This window comes from Cupressus sempervirens, chromosome 4 (genome assembly GCF_028749045.1).
Source record: "Cupressus sempervirens isolate cs-2001-9-10 chromosome 4, ASM2874904v1, whole genome shotgun sequence".
Taxonomy (NCBI): Eukaryota; Viridiplantae; Streptophyta; class Pinopsida; order Cupressales; family Cupressaceae; genus Cupressus; species Cupressus sempervirens.
Window position 1 is genome coordinate 723,449,018 of NC_143121.1, and position 18,821 is coordinate 723,467,838.

The 18,821-nt window shown below is 35.0% G+C and overlaps 1 protein-coding gene across 2 annotated transcripts; it reads right to left on the bottom strand.

Annotated features, from left to right (window-relative positions):
- Positions 1 to 279: 279 nt before the first annotated feature.
- Positions 280 to 5,457, bottom strand: LOC149563315 (uncharacterized). Of its 2 annotated transcripts, none has more exons than XM_089826653.1 (5): positions 5,375 to 5,457; positions 4,477 to 4,677; positions 3,439 to 3,787; positions 1,297 to 1,418; positions 280 to 1,205 (listed from the first exon to the last, which is right to left on the bottom strand). In XM_089826653.1, exons 2-5 carry the CDS (start codon positions 4,555 to 4,557, stop codon positions 1,020 to 1,022), a joined length of 738 nt encoding a protein of 245 aa, XP_089682779.1. In that variant the 5' UTR covers positions 4,558 to 4,677; positions 5,375 to 5,457; the 3' UTR covers positions 280 to 1,019. The 2 variants fall into 2 exon arrangements, with proteins under 2 accessions (XP_089682779.1, XP_089682780.1); XM_089826654.1 differs by having other exon boundaries at positions 4,477 to 4,664; positions 5,375 to 5,455.
- Between the last annotated feature and the right edge of the window lie 13,364 nt (positions 5,458 to 18,821).

Sequence of the window (18,821 nt, forward strand, 5' to 3'; positions counted from 1 at the left end):
CAAAAACTTACAGCTTATCAATAATATTACAGATTATTAAAAATATTTTACATATTAGCACAATTAAAAAGAGATGGGATGGATAATACAAATTTCCCTATGAAAAAGATTTACAACTTATTAATAATAAATAAGTATATTTGAAAATATTTCACCATATTATAAACTCAGCTAAAGAGAAAAGGTATCTACATTTCATAATTAAAAATATAATATGTTGCATCAAAAAATTGACATCATTACAATATAATGAAGAATAAGTTGAAAGTTGAAGCTGCCTGAGATCAAGGGACTGAAAATATCATATTAATATGATAATATCTAATATGGGGAAGAGAAACAAAAGGAAAACCCAGTAACCTACCTACAAACAAATCCCTCGGGGAGGAGAAACAAAAGAAAAACCCAGTCACCTACGTACAAACAAACCCCTCTTCAACGACACTGCTGGATCTGAGGGTATATTTGTTTAGGCTAGTTTTTTATGTCCATATCCACCAGTATATTTGAAGCATGATAGACCCAAGGCAAGCGATCACAACTTGGCCCCTTCATAAGTGAGGGAGGGACCCAATAGTTGAGCACCTTACAAGTTCATCATGGACAATGGAAAACTATTATTAAATAAACATCACTTCCTGATGATGTATCACTTGCTATTCATTCCTGATGATGTATCACTGATGTATCTGTATCACTGATGTATCTGTGGTGCCATTGAAAATTTTGATACTAAAAACACAACAATTATGATGGATTATCATAATTTCATCCTGATACTATTCATCCTATTCATCCTGATACACAATCAAATCAAATCCAGAAACGCATGATAACAAGCAATATAGTTGTTTCTGTGATGAGCATAATCTGTAATTGAAAATACATTTAAAAGAAGTGACTATGAAGCTATACAATAAGTTATGTACATGTAAATAAAAATTGGGAAGCACACACAATCATCTTCTTGCACCAGTCAATCCATTATAATTTACACATTGCTTATCAGACAAAAACAGTTACATCTTCATGGGTTCTGTCGATTGGGACCCTCCCCCTGAGAGTTGTTGTTGATTCGTTTGCAGAGAAGATTGCCTAATGCTAGCAAGAGCTTGCATTGCAGTTGCTGGAGTCTGTGCAGCTTGAGATATTCTTTGTGCTTCAGCCATTTGATTTTGAGCTACACCTGCTTGACTCTTGGCAGCCTGATCATGCTCATTGTCATCAGGCACTTTGCACCAAACTGAAATAAAGTTCAAGATTAAGTAGATCTAGTAGAGTTATAGAATACCATACCATTAGAGCTTGTGGATCTTGAGTGCTGGATGCTAAAGTATGAGCACTATACATTCGAGTTGCAGCAGCTGAAGCCATTTGATTGGCCAATCCCAGCAACTCTTGCTGGTCTGCAGTGATGCCTATCAATTGTAATATTCGATTCAAGTCTTAGTGTCACGAAGAAGAATTGAGGGTAAGAAAAATGCAAAACTACAATTCAAGTTTTGGGATCATATGGCCCTAAAAGAGCTGACATGGTCTAGCACTAAACATGTTTCCAATTTGACCAAAATCTTAGTGTCAAGAAGAATTAAGGTACTTTCAGGGTAAGAAAAATGCTAAAACTACAATACAAATTCTGTAATCATATGACAAAAGAGAGGTGAAATGGTCTGGCACTAAACATGTCTTCAAAACCTTATGTCATGGAAGTTTATGAGAATCAGAGTTCTTTCCAATTGGTTAAGAGATTCTTTCAAGTGTGAATGCACATTTTCTTTTTCTGAGAACTAATTATAATAACCATCTTAAGATTGCTCAATCGCTCAATTAATAAATAGCTACGCCTAAACAAGGATATAGGACAAGGACTTTGAGGGCAAGATCTCTTTCCCAGTTTCATTTTCCCAAGTTCTTTGCAAACTGTTGGTTATCTATTATAGTCATCATTTATTACTCAACTAATAAAATATTTAAGGAAGTTTTAGCGAAGGCTTTCCACCAGTGGTGATGTTGGGAAAACAATATTTTTCTTGGTGGAAATATAGCTTTCGGGTAACGTGTGTTATTCAACAAGATATACACTTCTACAAGCAATGGTTCTGAATATTTAGAAGAAAAAACAATGTACCTACCCAAAGAAAATAAGCATGGTTAGTTCTTGTATCCAAGAAAGAAGTGTCAGTTATCCTACATATATTTCATTTTGTACATTAGATGCATATATGGATAAAAATCTAAGGACAAAATTCTGAGTTTGGGAGATGATTCATTCCTTCAATTCATTACCTTTTTGCTGTTAAAGAAGCAGTTTTGCATTCATATCCTTCAAATCAAGGTGTTGGAAGTAGCAGCGGTGCATTCATATCCTTAAATTCAAATTCAAGTGTGAGTAGTTGTGTATATCCTGCAATTCAAATGTTAAAGCAGTAGTTGTGCATTTAGTATAGGGTGTCAACGGATTCTGTTTATGACGACATCTCAGCAAGTTGTATAAATCCGTATGAAAGTCCAAAAATTCCAAATAAGAATGAAGGGGATCAATTTTCGAAGTTTTTTAAAAATTTCTTTATAGAGGAGACTTTTCCAGGTGTCTTGTAAACCATTCGAAACAGACAATAATTGTGAGAAAAGAGACTGTTTACGAGGCATTTCCTTCAAAAGCTTTTCCAAACCAAAAGCAGTCATTAGTGTGGAAGTCTCCAGGTCTGTTGGCTTATAAGGACCCTACCTAACTTTGAAGGATGCATTTGTAAGGATTTAATAATTTAATTACAATTCCAGGATTCCTTAATAAAAATTACTAAAATCGTATTATTATGACATTAGTTATTTATGTTGTATAAATATATAAACATAAAAATAATTACTATTAAAAAACAAACATTAAAAACATCGGGCAGAACCAGCCGCCTGCACAGATAAACTCATTGCAAGTGCCGGAAAAGAGGACTACGGTATGATTTGACAAGGGGATTAAATATTTGTAAAGTAGTTGTCGGTTAAGTAGAGATTCTCAGGCATGCCACAAAACAAGTTCAAGCTACAACAAGAACTTTTATCACTTCAAAATTGGGAAATGGTTGTTAGTTAAGCAAAGCTCTTACGCATGCTGCAAGGCCGGTTCAAGTTACAACAAACACTTCTACTGCTTACAACTATGAAAGAGGTTGTGGATTGAGAACGCTTCTTAGGCATGCCACAAAAAGGGTTATGTCACAAGAATTTTGACCACTTAAATTGCAAATTGGCCGTTGGTTAAGCAGAGCTGACCAGTCATGCCGCAAATGTGACTCAAAAAGCATGGTTTAGCTTTAACTTTGGTATATCATTCAAACCCCTTGAGTACAAAGAACTTGCACACCCACATTGCAATGCTTCAGAAACAAAACCCAGATAAGACTGCCTTCAATCTTAACCATGATCTTAAAAAGGAATTACCTGTAGGTTGTTGGATAGAAGGCGGAATTCCCTGAAAAAATCCTTGATTAGCAGCCATTTGAGATGAAGTCATGGATTGCTGGGCTATTTGAGCGCCCAACAATTGTGCTGTCAGAGCAGTTTGATCTATCTGCTTCTGGGCGGCAGCTTTCTCCTCTTCAATGATTGCTGCAGCTGTCTCCCGAGCAGCAACAGTTGCAGCTTGCCTTCCACTTTCCTGCTGTGCAAGAACTTGCTGCGCGGCCCCTTGAGCTTTCTCTTGAGCTTCTACTTGCTTGGCATAAGCTTGCTTTATTACCTCTACTGCTTGCTGCTGAGCTGCAAACGCTTCCTTAGCTGCCTCTTTCGCCTAAAACAATGTCAAAAAGAGGTTAACCATGAGAAATGTGCTCCAGATTCGAAGGCTTGTCTAAACTAACTCCATGGTGTACTTTGTAGGGCTTCTTACATGGCAGGAATTTGGAGGAAATAAGATGAATGGGGCACCATCACAGAAATATCCTACTGTAGTAAGTAGCTTGTAATAATTTTCAAACATCGCATAGAACAAAATCACAAGGAAGACATGACCCACAAGGCATGGAGCCAAAAACCTTGTGGAGAGCAAAAGAAATGGTGAGATATGTAGTATTTTAGAAGCCCACACATGCATGGTATTTGAAAGCGAATGTTTTCAATCTTATTTTAATGGGAGAGGAGAAATGATTCTCATTTGTGAACTATAAAGCAGATGCTTAGCCAATATACATAAACTGTATATGTCTGATTTCATTAGAATGAAGAAAAAGCAAATCAAAATGCATTCAGTTCTATGTTATGTACGATTCCGTGGTTGTGCCCTAGATGACTTGAGGGCAATGTATATCCTTCAGAAAGAGGATACCAAATCTTTCATAGAACAATACACAGTTCAGAAGCATTACATTTCAAATGCTTAGCTCTCTAATTAGAAAACGTGAACCCAGAAAAAATTTCCGCCAATTGATGCAAAATAATCAAAGAAGCAAAAAGCTTGATCCTTAGAGTAGGTGCAGATACCTCTTCTTGCACTTGATATGGATAGGTTTCCTTCGAATTCTTCGAATCATCTTCTTGACGTTTAGGTTGCTCAGACGCCATCTCAATTTATGTCAAGTGTGTAAAAAATGCTTTCCACTTATATGAAGAAGATACAAACCTATTGAACAGATTCTTTTCACTTTCACCAGCGTCGGAAATCTGGGACACTGTTTCAAAAAACTGTGGTTCAATAGCAAAACATTATTAAAGATTACAGTAAAACAACTACTAAACCAGAAGAGAAAAAAATATCCAGATACATAATTTACAGTATCTATGAAAGGATATATTTGTCCTACAAGATTTTTATTTCGCAGCAAAATTACATTTAGAGTATGGTTTCTTTGGGCACTGAACAACGGTCAAAACTGATCTAATTGTTCTTCGTATAGAAATAAATTGCTTGAAAAAGACGCATATATCAGTGGAAATTTGATAATCCTGCCTCCAAAAATTGTAAGGGAAAAAAAGGGTACATCGCTAACGATTCTGAACATTTTAAAAAGTTGAAGAGGTAGAAAGGACTCATGTATATAAATTTCTCAAAAACTGAATGAAATCAAACACAAATGTGCTTTTTCACCAAACAAAACCCCTTAGAAGCCATTATTTCTCAGTAAGAACTTAAAAAAACTGGATGATTGATATGAACAATTTCCCCCTCTACTCGAAACACTAATTTCACTGCATTAATAAACCTTTCTAAAAGGAAATTGTGACCAAAATTCTATCTATTGTGACTAAAATTCTACTTATTGTGACTAAAACTCTATCTATCGTGGCTACGATTCTATCTAGAAAACAGGATTGGGACAATTCCTTTCCATAAAATTGGAAATCGCAAAATGTGGATTAACAGGATATTTTAACATCGTACCTTTGTTAAGATTGTTTCCTCAATATCTTAAAAAACCCAGACATTTAACGTTTCATTGTTTACTCTTTTAAGCAAATTGGATTGAACACAATAAGTGAAGTTATGAACACCTGCACTACAATTTTCAGTCCAAAGGAAGAAGCTTTGTCAGGTACGTTCTATGACACGTAGTAGCTACGTGGCATGCACGTGTTAAAATCTTCATGGTTTTAAGTATATGTATTTGACAGGTGGCAATCTTTACCTGTATTCAGTGTGACTCATCGTTTTTATAGCTTACAAGAGGGTTATGCATATTAAAAAGGATAATTTACTATGGGTATAGAAGATATATTAATTTAGTTTACTAGGCTTATATTTTATGTATGAAATAGTAATTTTTATTATTTTTATACATTTAGTAGTATGATTGAAAAGGAGATGCAATTGTTGTTTTGATTGGAATTTATATTTTGGTATTTTGTAAATTGGAGATTAACATTGTTTGTCTTAAATTTTATAAATCTAAAATAATCTTTAAGACATGTTAATATGAGATATAAATGTCTCTGATCAAATAAGTATGTACTACAAGACATTTAAAGGAATCATTCGTTAGTCTATATTTACTTTAAGAAAATATTTCAATATTTTGAAGTTTTAAAGAAATGCACATTTCACATACTAAATAGTGCAACTGTAATGGGCACCCCTGGATGTCCCAAAAAACTAAATTGCTGAAAGGAATTATGTCAAACAGTTTGCATTCAACTTCTTAAAACCCCTTATAACTCCGGAAATCAAACGTTTATTTGTTTGTTGTGTTTCATGCATGGAATTGGTATCATACAACATAAACAAGAAAGGAACTACAATAATATGCAAAGTGGAAATGAACTGCTGCTAATAAAATGTTATTTTCAGAATTCATAAAACCAAATACATGGCAGATTTATCAACTCACTAATTACTTCAGCAATATTGTCATAATACTCCAGCCCATGCTTACGAACTTGCTGCTACAATACTTTGTCCTTCAATCAGTCCACTACCTTTGTAATACCATTCCCTCAAAGCGGCATAAGCGTCGGACAAGTAGTGAAGAAGATATGAGTAAAACACCAAATCTGCCTGTAGCCGGAAATGCAACTAAACTGCCTGATAATGAAGCCAAAAACAAAGAATTCCAAAGGCCAAACCCCAAGGGAATGACGTCTAGAATGTTACAAGAGAGGATAGACGTCCTCAAATGCCGAGAACTGAGCTGCAACTCACATACCAATTTCTTCTCATATTCAACCTGCCTAATGAAGCCACAAATGCTTCCTTTTATTCTATTTCCAAGGGTCCGCTCAACTCATATGGGCAATGTGGGATAAAAGATGTGTAATATATAAAACATATATTAAAATACCCCTTATGTCTCCCTTGGGTACACATCACCATAAAATAAATATTAAAGTAACACTTTAATATTTTACAATTAAATTAAACGTTACTTTAACAAAACTTCAGGTATTAAAATGTATTAGCAATCGGACTCCGAATAATGCGAGTGATAGCTCATCGGAAAACTCTCACCAAGGAGTATCGAATCCAATCACCAGAATTGACCTGCACTATGTCCTGCCGACTTACTAAAAATAGTAAGTATGTCTGAAACTGAGTAAATCAACTTCGTTTTGGCCCAAACTGGAAATGACTAGGCCAAAACACTCCAGGATCCCATTAAACCCTTCGTTAGCCCTCGGGACCATGTAGAACAAGGCTAACGCACACACACTTGGTCAACTGCTAAAAGATGGGATCATTACAAATTTGCCCTCCTTGAAATTGCTTGTCCTCAAGCAATTAAGTAACATAATGAACTCCAACCTCCACCTGGATCCCAATTGAAGTAATGTGTGATATCCATATAGACATTAAACAAATTACAAATGAACATCATTAGGACCAACCACATGTCCTGCAAGTTAGCTCCCAAAACTTGTGCTGATGAAGTATAAGTCTGGATGTCACTAGAAGGTGGCTCCATAGAAGATCTATGAAACCTCTTCCTCCCAACTGCTGCAACACAAAACTGAATCTTTGTAGATAGTGAAAACTGAGCCCAACTCCACTCAGGTGAATGATCAACATCAGCCTCAAACATCAGATTGTCATAAGACAATGTTGCATCCATGTTGAACATAATATTATCCCAAGAGTGAACATTAACACTTTGTTGATCGATAGTATAATATGACTCTGTCACTATATTGCTCACCTCATTAGCAATAACAAGTGTACTATCATCAGAGCACACATCTACAACCGAATGCTTATTACCAAACTCCTCATTGGATGGTTCAACTGACATAGAAGTGGTTGTTGATATGACAGTTCCCTTGCATTCTCCTAATTCCACTATTGCTACATCATCATCCCCTGACAAGGCTTCATATGTGGTCTCCTGACTTTGCACGCATGTCTCTATAGACTCTGTCGAAATACCCACATCACCAACATCATAACTGGCTGGCTCTATACGTGTCTCGATCCCACCTGAGGAATCAACTACCTTCTGCTCTAGAGCAGCATACAAATCATCAATGTTGATGCCCATTTGTCTAGCCATAAGCTGCAACATCATATCCATTTGCCTATTCTGCTCCTGTTGCATACGTTGCCCCTTCTCTAATGTACCCAATAACTGTCTGAACAGTACCTCCCCCTGATCTGGACCAGCATTTCTGCCTCTGTCTAATCCTATATTCCTGTCATCTCGATCACCCATATTATTGTCCTGATCACAGAATATCTCCTCTGTGTCTGTATGGTTGGATTCAATGTCCCCCTGCACGGATGTACTAGACTGTTTGCTTTGCAAGTCTGAAATCCTATTTTGTCTTGCTCTGGTATCGCGGAAATTATAAGACCCCTGTCGCATGCTCAAACATAAATGCTTAGCCTGTGTTTTTTATTTATTTCTGATTTTAGTGTTTTGACATTTTGTCAAACACTTTTTCCCTCTATCCGGCTATTCCAAATTCCCTATAAGACCTCCACAGGATGGCAGGACTTATAGGCTCTGATACCACTGTAATGGGCACCCCTGGATGTCCCAAAAAACTAAATTGCTGAAAGGAATTATGTCAAACAGTTTGCATTCAACTTCTTAAAACCCCTTATAACTCCGAAAATCAAACGTTTATTTGTTTGTTGTGTTTCATGCATGGAATTGGTATCATACAACATAAACAAGAAAGGAACTACAATAATATGCAAAGTGGAAATGAACTGCTGCTAATAAAATGTTATTTTCAGAATTCATAAAACCAAATACATGGCAGATTTATCAACTCACTAATTACTTCAGCAATATTGTCATAATACTCCAGCCCATGCTTACGAACTTGCTGCTACAATACTTTGTCCTTCAATCAGTCCACTACCTTTGTAATACCATTCCCTCAAAGCGGCATAAGCGTCGGACAAGTAGTGAAGAAGATATGAGTAAAACACCAAATCTGCCTGTAGCCGGAAATGCAACTAAACTGCCTGATAATGAAGCCAAAAACAAAGAATTCCAAAGGCCAAACCCCAAGGGAATGACGTCTAGAATGTTACAAGAGAGGATAGATGTCCTCAAATGCCGAGAACTGAGCTACAACTCACATACCAATTTCTTCTCATATTCAACCTGCCTAATGAAGCCACAAATGCTTCCTTTTATTCTATTTCCAAGTGTCCGCTCAACTCATATGGGCAATGTGGGATAAAAGATGTGTAATATATAAAACATATATTAAAATACCCCTTATGTCTCCCTTGGGTACACATCACTATAAAATAAATATTAAAGTAACACTTTAATATTTTACAATTAAATTAAACGTTACTTTAACAAAACTTCAGGTATTAAAATGTATTAGCAATCGGACTCCGAATAATGCGAGTGATAGCTCATCGAAAAACTCTCACCAAGGAGTATCGAATCCAATCACCAGAATTGACCTGCACTGTGTCCTGCCGACTTACTAAAAATAGTAAGTATGTCTGAAATTGAGTAAATCAACTTCGTTTTGGCCCAAACTGGAAATGACTAGGCCAAAACACTCCAGGATCCCATTAAACCCTTCGTTAGCCCTCGGGACCATGTAGAACAAGGCTAACGCACACACACTTGGTCAACTGCTAAAAGATGGGATCATTACAGCAACATATTCTACCCCAAACTTAATTATTAATCACTATGAAGTCAAGAGTAATATTTCTCGAGGTGTACATATTGCACTTTGCAATTTGATGAAAATAGGTATCTTTACTCTTGATGTATTATATATGTGTATGTATGTATATATTTATGTATGTATGTATGTATATATTTATGTATGTATGTATGTATATAAGCTAGTAGCAGTTGTGGCACAACATGTAAGACATTCTATGATTTATAATATTTAAATAGATAGCGCTATGGGTTATTGCTATGGTAAGTGCTACAATTATGGTGAATGTTAGTAGTAGCGTTACAATTAAGGTTAATGTTAAGTTTCGAGGGAATGTTAAGGATATTGTAAGAATTTCGGTTTATAATTATGTAAGGCTAAGGATTAGTGTTATTCTTACAATTAGTGCTATTATTGTGGTTAAGGTGAGAGTTTGGGTTATGGTAAGGTTATTGTTAAGGTAACAATTAAGGTCAGTGGTTTAATTAGAGTTGGCTTAAGTTAGAATTAGGGTTATGGTTAGAATTAGGGTTAAAATAATAATTAACTTTAGCATTTCACCAAGGGTCAATGGTAGGGTTATGGTTACGCATAGGGTGAATGGTTTAAAGTTAGGAGTAGTATTATATTAATAATTATAATTAGAGTTAGGATTAGGGCCAAGGACAGAGTGAGACTAAAATTAAAGTGACAACTACTATTATTATGTTAAAAACAAATAAAGTTAGGGTTATATGGTTATTATTAAGGGTTAGCATTTAATTATAGTTTATTTGGGGTCATATTAAGGTGCATGTGTTGGATACAATTGATTAATTACGTGTTGTCCTTGATGCTACACAAATGTCATATCTATTGATAGTCAGTACATGCCGAGCTCACTTGCTCAGTGAAGACAATTTTCCTAGTCTACCGAGCGTTCCTGAGTTTACTCTGTGCAGAAGGCAATATCTATCGAGCTCACTCAGGTGTCGAAGGAAGTTATGCAGAAAAGAGTGTTAACCAAGCTCACTCGGTTAACAAAGGGAAATTTGAATAGAGTCAGTATTAACTAAGTTCACTTGGTTACCAAAGGGACTTTGCAAGTTCATAGTGTTAACCGAGCCTCTGTTGGTTAACATAGGAAATCACTTCAGAATTAGTTTCTACTGAGCTGGGTCGGCTACCAAAGGATTTTCTTATTTTGGCATGTAAAGCTTAATTATTTTACTTATTGATTCTAACTGACTGAGGTGATGAATATTGGTCATTCTAATTTGTATTTGAGCCAACTTGACAATCTGGAAGGTATAAGTAAAAGGTCAAGTTGTGATTTCAAAGTGTGACATACAAGTTGAATAAGTTGAAAGAGATAAGAAGAGGAAGCAAACTTGAAGGATAAGCAAGTATCCTTGTGGAGAAAAAAAGTGTTATTCGATCAAGAAGGATCAAGTATGAACCGGAACAGAGATCTATAATTAGCAATTCAGTTGCATCACAATCAAGTCATTTCATTGTTACTCTCTAACCATTGTAGCAGTGAACTAAAATCTCTTAATAGAGTTGGTTTAACAGCCATTTGTAAATCCTCTAACAAGGTGGCAATTCCATTGTATTGTTTCAAGACCTCTTGCAAGGCCACTCCTAACAAGGTGATTAAATCCTTTAATAGGGTCACACCTAATAGTGTGTTTTGTAACCTTTAACAAGGTTAACTCCTAATAGGGCTTAGTTCATAAGAGTGAAAAATAGTAACTAGTTACATTTGGTGGTTTTTTGCAAATTGGGTTTACATGTTAAATCCTAGTGTCTCATGTGCTCATGTTATTTCTTTCATGCTTGCAAGTAATTACCGATAACATCTTAAGATCTACTAAAGTAATTTACACTCTGCATTTATCGAGTTACAACAATTTCTATATGCTTACAGAGTATCAATAGTAATTAGTTTTACTAGTCTGAATTTTATTTGACATCCAAGGGATCTAGGATTTATTTTAGTAGTAACTGATTCACCCCTCCCCTCTCAGTTACTCCTCTTATATTTCCAACAATTGGTATCAAATCTTTTGGTGCTTGTAGAGAAGGTTTCAAGGACCTAAGCTAAAGATCAGGATGTCTTACAAGAGAGAGAGATTCCAAAGCTAAACAGAGACAACTTTACAACATGGCAAGGACTTATGAGGCTTCATCTGGCTACCATCAGTGACTCAAATGCAAATATCTTGATGAAGAATACAAAACTCCCACTGAAACATTATCAGTTGAAGATATTGCTGACAAGAAGAACCATAACATCATGATGATTGACATTGCATCTACTCTCAGTTATGTTAAATTTGATGAGGTCAAAGACTATAAAATTTCTTTTGATATGTGGAACAAGCTGAAAGAAATCTATAGAGGAGATGATAATATAAGAAGAGCCAAAGCAAAAAGCCTTAGAGGACAATTTGATCAAATGAGAATGAGAGAAGATGAAAATGTTGCAAAATATGTGGAAAGAATCAAGGCCAGTGTTAGTGCAAACATAGCATCTAGAGGAGAAATCAAAGAATAAACTATTGTAAATAAAATACTTAGAACTTTGCTTCCCATCTATGCAATCAGAGCATCTACTATTCAAGAAAAGAGATGTGATCCAAATAACAAGATAGGTTTGGATGCCCTAGTAGGAAGACTAATAGCTTTTGAACTAGACAACTTTGACAACTATGTTCCTGCTTCCAAAAATATTGAATTTGCATTTCAAGATAAACTCTCACTCAAAGAAAAAAGGCAAGAAAATAAAAGATAATCAATCAGAAAGTGAGGAAGAAACTTAAGAAAGTTTAGATAGTGATCTTGAAATTGTTGAAGCTCTACTTACAAAGAAATATTCCAGGAGGAGAAGAAAGTACAAAGGTAAAACCCCTCTAATATGTTTTTCTTGTAAAGAAATTGGTCACATCGTTGCCATGTGCCCAAAAAAAGAAAGCAAGGAAGAGAAGAAAAGCCACAAGTACAAAGGCAAGAAGGAATTCAAAGGTCACAAATCCTACAAAGACAAAGGTAAGAAAACTTGTTTTATGGCTAAAGATTCTAATAACAGTGAAGATGAAATAGTGTATATTGCTATAAAAGATGAATCTAATGATGAAGTCCAGATAAGATGGCACTTGTCTCTCATGTTAGCAAAAATGATACATGGATCATAGATATTGGATGTTCTCACCATATGACTAGAGACAAAACTAAGTTTGAACATTTTGAACACTATGATGGAGGTAGTGTAAGGTTTGGAAACAATGAACCCTATTGCATAAAAGGAAAATGTTGTATCTCATTAACCAATGAACTTATATGTGACAATGCCTATTGGGTTAAAGGACTAAAACATAATTTACTAAGTGTGGCACAGCTAAACAACATTAGATTCAAGGTAGAATTCATGAATGACAAAGCAAGATTATTGGATAACCGAGGAAATTTAATTAGATCAGGTAGGCAAACAAAAGGTAACTTATTTTATCTTGATCTTGGTGATTGTTCATGCCTCATTGCTCAAGTAGAAGAAAGTTGGCTATGGCACATAAGACTATGTCATGTAAACTTTGATAATATGGTCAAGATTAGCAAACTCAGAAAAGTAAGAGGTCTTCCTAGTTTGAAGAAACCTGATGTTGGATTATGCAAGAATCACCAAATTGGTCAAATGGGAAAGACTAGTTTTAAAAGAAAAAACTATTAGTCAGAAGATGTCTTGGAAATTGTGCATACCGATTTATGTGGACCCATTGAAATAGAAACTTATAGTGGGGAAAAAAAATTCATTCTTTTTGTTGATGAATATTCTAGAATGATGACTGTTATGTATCTCAAAGAAAAATTAGAAGCTTTTGAGAAATTCAAATGGTATCTAGCTAGAGTAGAAAAAGAAACTGAAAAAAGATTGAAATACTTAAGATCAAATAGAGGTGGTGAATTCATCTCAAATGAATTCAATAATTTCTGCATTGAAAGAGGAATCAAAAGACAAGTACCAACCCTTGGTACTCCTGAGCAGAATGGAATAGCTGAAAGAAGAAACAGATCCATCATGAATTGTGCAAGGACACTAATGATTGAGAAAGAATGTTGCCATCAAATACTGGAAGGAAGCTATTAGCACTGCAGTTCATACTTTGAACCAGGTTCAGTTGAAGAAGGACTCAAACAAAACTCCCTATGAACTATGGTATGGCGACAAACCCAATGTAAATTACTTAAAAGTATTTGGCAACAAATGTTATATCTTGAAAGAATCTAGAAAAGGAAAATTTGATGTAAAAGGTGATGAAGGTATATTTCTAGGATATTCTTACAGAAGTAAAGCATACAAATGTCTAAATTTGTCCACTCACAAAATCATAGAAAGTGCACATGTGAGAACTGATAAGTTTGTAGAAAAGATTGAAGAAGAAAGCAAAAAGGAGCCAAAAGACTACAGAAGATTTGTCTACTATGAATCTGATACATTGCCAAACACATTTGACAAAAAGGAGACTTCATCTCCTGAGCTCTCCAAATCTCCATAAGTTGCCAAGTTGCAAGAAGTGCAAACCAAGTCACATTCAGAGGCTACCGAGTTAGTGCGTACTAAGTCTAAAGAACCCAAGCCACAGATAGAAGGACCCAAGATTCAAAATGAAGATGGTACAATTCATTCAAAAGTTAAAGAACCAATATTGGCTAAATATGTCAGAAGGCATCATGCACCTGATCAGACCATTGGAGACAAATCAGATGGAACAATGACAAGAAGCAAACTAAAAGGTACATGTTTACTTGCTGAATTTGAACCTAGAAGTGTCAATAATGCACTAGAAAAATGAAAGTTGGATTAAGGCTATGAATGAAGAAATAGAATAGATAGAAAAGAATAAAACTTGGACTCTTGTACCTAGGCCCAAAGATAAAAATGTGATTGGTACAAAATGGGTATATAGAAATAAGTTGAATGAAGATGGAAAAGTATTAAGAAACAAAGAAGGATTGGTATGTAAAGGCTATTCTCAAGAAGAAGGTATTGATTACAGTGAAACTTTTTCCCCTGTTGCAAGATTAGCAGGTGTTAGGACTTTACTAGCTTATGCATCTCACAAAGGATTCAAAGTATATCAGATGGATGTTAAATCTCCATTCTTGAATGTAATTCTTGATGAGGAAGTCTACATTGAACAACCAAAAGGTTTTGTTGATCCAGACAAAAGGGACATGGTCTGCAAATTATACAAAGCCCTAAATAGACTTAAACAAGCTCCTAGAGCTTGGTATGAAAGACTACATAACTATTTGACACATATTGGTTTTCAAAGAAAAAATGACAACAGTAGTCTATACATCAAGGAAAGACCAGATAAGAAGATTGTGTTGGCAAAAATATTTGTGGATGATACTCTATTCATAGGAATGATGATTTGTGCAAAGCATTTTCAAAACAAATGAATAAAGAATTTGAAATGTCCATGTTTGGTGAAATAAAATTCTTTGTTGGATTGCAGATACAGCTGAACAAAAATGGAATATATATATATATATATATATATATATCACTCAATCTAAGTATATTAAAGAGATACTCAAGAAATTTGGAATAGAAGATTCAAAACTAGTTGGAACCCTATGTGTACTGGACTAGGGTATAATATAGTGGAAAATTTTCATATTTTGGTGAATTTGACATTTTTCTAGTGTTATTTTTGGCGATTTGTGAGCCCTTCCATGGTTTCCTGGTCGCCAAGCTTTGTTGGGTTTACCTGGTTGCCTAGCATTGTAATCACCAAGGAAAATGTTATGTTTGAGTTTTTTCCTGGTGATATTCGCCTTTCATGTAGTCAACCAAGTAACGCTTATCGTGGAATGTTCACTGGGTTTCAAGTTTTTGTTTCATGCAATATGGGAGAATTTGCCATCCCAGTTTCATTTTACCGTGGAGGAGTCGGCTCGTTTCACGTTATGGGAAGTGGAGGAGTCGACTTGTTTTGCCAACACACTTTCATTTTTCCATGGAGGAGTCAGCTCGTTTGGTGTAGTAAATTGGTAATTGTATTGATTTGTAATATGTATAAATCCAAATTTGCCCAAGCAATGAGACATTCACTAAATACGGCTAGCACTCCATCAAATTTTTGGCAGCGTAGGACACATCGTGGGCATGACTTAGACTCCAGAGATAGCTTCCATAAGTGGTGGTACACTGGTATGTGCAGCTATGTTGTAAAATACTCTCCTTGAGCTTATCTAGTTTAATTTAATCAGAAGCTTATCTACAATTTCCTTTCTTATCTCATTTTCATTAGAAATTTTTCAAAAAGTGGACACAATGCTGAAAGTTGCTAGCGACATTAATGGTTTTTAAAGCTTGCATGCATGGATATTGACCACCTTTATTTCCTTTGCCATGGAATGTCAATTCACCAACTGTCAAAAATTAGATTTGAAATTTAACTTTTTTTCTTTAAGTTTCAATTCCTAGTCTGAAAGTAATACTGCTTATTCTCAAGGAAGTAAAAGGATTGTCAGTGGATTGAAATTTCAGGGGAGGGTGAGTCTGTAACTAATATTGCTCAGTCTTAGGGAAGTGACAAGGGTAAGACTCCCAAGGGCAGTGAAGGGATTAATCTTACATCAAAATGCCAAAAACTTAGAGATACTACCATAAAGGATTTCTTTGGAATTGACAATGTTTCTGGTCCACCAACTTGTGCAAGTACAAGTGCAGAAGGAAATCACAATACCTCACCACCACTGGAAGACCAGGTTGTTATTCAATTAAATCAAAATGCATTAAATGAGGATTACAATGTTCAAACAATAGAAGATGTTATAACAGAAGATAATATTGATGTTGGTAGGAAGAAAAGAAAAAGGAATGTAAAAATGGGGCTGGAGTGGGAAATGAAAAGGACTTTCTAGGTTGATTGGGTAGCAAAGTACTGGTTTATTGAACCAGTCACAAACAATGATGAACCACCAACAGAATGCAAGTGTATGATTTGTACCTAGAAAACTAAAAGAGAGAAAAAGTTGCAGCTAAAGCTCAACACTATAGAAAAACATATTGGTAAGGTTTATGAAAAACAAATAATAGATGGAAAGGAAGTAGCGACAATGAGATGGAAATCAAAGGAAGAATGCCTTCATGCTAAGTATGCCATAGAATATGAAGAGCATTTCAAGAAAATAGCGGTAATTGGTAGTTGTAGTAGTGGCAATCCAATCAAGGATGGGCTTCAACATGCAACCAATGATGCAAACTTGGCAAAGACCGTTCAAATGAGTTTTATTTTTCATATTTTATCTAGAGGGAATCCTATGAGAGATTTTTCATAATATAGTAATTTATTATCTTTTTTGAGAGTTCCTCACTATCCTATGTCACATTGGTCAATATACACTAGATGGGAAATGGCAAGCTATCTTGCTGAGGTAGAAAAGCAAAATGTATAGGAGAGATTAAAAGAATCCAAGTTCATTTCATTATCCTTAGATGAAGTCATTGTGGTAGATAACACTACTTGGGTCTGTATGCATGTATATACTATAAAAGATCATGTCCATCAAGCTAATGTACTTTGTGTTTGTAAAATGAGGGCCAATTCAACTGTAGAAAATTTATATTTAGAAGTTAAGAAAGCTTTGAATGAAATTGCTGGTATGGATGACTTGACAATTGCAAAGAAGTTAGTGTGTGTCGGAGCTGTAGTAATGCAAGGGAAAAGGATTGGTCTTTGTGCAATATTACAAACTAGTATTTCACCTTACATGCTTGGCATACATTGCATGGCCCACTGAATGAATTTAGCATATAAGATTGTACATACTTTTCCTACAGTGTCAAAACTTGAAGATCTAATCTGTGAGCTCCACTCATACTTTTGTAGAAGTCCTAAACACTTTGCAGAATTTAAGATTTTTTTTGAGGGAGTAATAGCAGGAAATAAGATTCTCAAGGATGTTGAGACCAGATGAATATCTTTGCATGGACTAGTAGAACGAGTTCTACTAGAATATCAATCCTTGATTGGAGTTCTATATAAGCAACACATTACAATGGACAGAGCTCCTGATTTGTTAAATAAGTTAAGTGATATAGAGAACCTATTAACTTTAGCTAGTCTTCTCCCCATGCTAGATTTAATGAACAAACTTGTTAAGAAAGCCCAAGATAGAACTATGTATATTCATGAGTATTTTGATTTAAATAAAATGACATGCATGGCTCTAGATTCTTTGTATTCAGATCTCTCAAGTCATAGCCCATTTTTTTCAAGGTGGGAGATAATTATAGATTTGAATCATGCTGAGAATTTTTTATGATTCAATGGGAAAAATGAGCTATGTGTGTTTGTGAAAGGATTTGAAATACCAATGCACCAATCTAAAACAACCAAGAGAGGTAGAGTACTACCAGTTAGAAAGGATGATTTTGACAAGATTGTTAAATCTGTTAGTGAAAATGTGAAGTCTATTTCCTACCAACTTTCAAGTGAGATTCGTGAAAGATTCCCTTGAGAAGAAATTCTTGAAGCCATGAATTGTGTGTTTCCTCAATTTTGGAAACACTTCGGACATAATCCAACTGATGTAAAGTTGTTTATAGTAAACTTGACGAATTGATAACATAGTTTTCAAAGCATAAAGATTGTAATGGACAACTAATACAAGGAACCTTAGAGTCAAATAATCTTAAAAAACAATGTAAACTTTTTCCATTGTATATGAAACAGCAGATGGAAAACTTTGAGAATCCATTCGATCCTGGTACGATAACAAGGCTTTGGAAAAGGATAAGTCAAAGTGAAGTATTATATACTTCAATATCATAATATTTTAAACTTGTTGATTTATGTCAAACAATGATATTAGTGTTAGTGGAAGATGAGAGAGTTTTCAGTGGATTGGGGTTTTTGAAATCAAATGTCAAAAACAAACTAGACAAAAATTTGGAAACTTGTTTGAGGTTGTTTGTAACTCAATACAATGTTAGAGATTTTCCTTATGATAGGTCATTGGCCATTTGGAATTCCACATGTGAAATATAAGGCCTTTGCAACACTTTAAAAGATGGTGGTTCTACTTCTATTGCTGACTCCAACATAAATGATGAATTTAGGTCTCAAAGTTAGAATGAAGATGAAGATTTTATGGATTTTGAATACCCGATTTAGAATGAAGAGAAACCTATTAGTTCTAGTCAGTTTTAGGATCTGGAGTCCATATGGGATATAGAAGCATCACATTTGAGACTAAGTTAA

Bases quoted from the DNA above. Each gene is read 5' to 3' on its own strand.
- LOC149563315 (XM_089826653.1), bottom strand. From the start codon at position 4,557: ATGGCGTCTGAGCAACCTAAACGTCAAGAAGATGATTCGAAGAATTCG. The intron at 3,788-4,476 runs GTATCTGCACCT...ACATTGTTTTAG, and splicing joins CATATCAAGTGCAAGAAGAG to GCGAAAGAGGCAGCTAAGGA. The intron at 1,419-3,438 runs GTAATTCCTTTT...TACAATTGATAG, and splicing joins TTCTATCCAACAACCTACAG to GCATCACTGCAGACCAGCAA.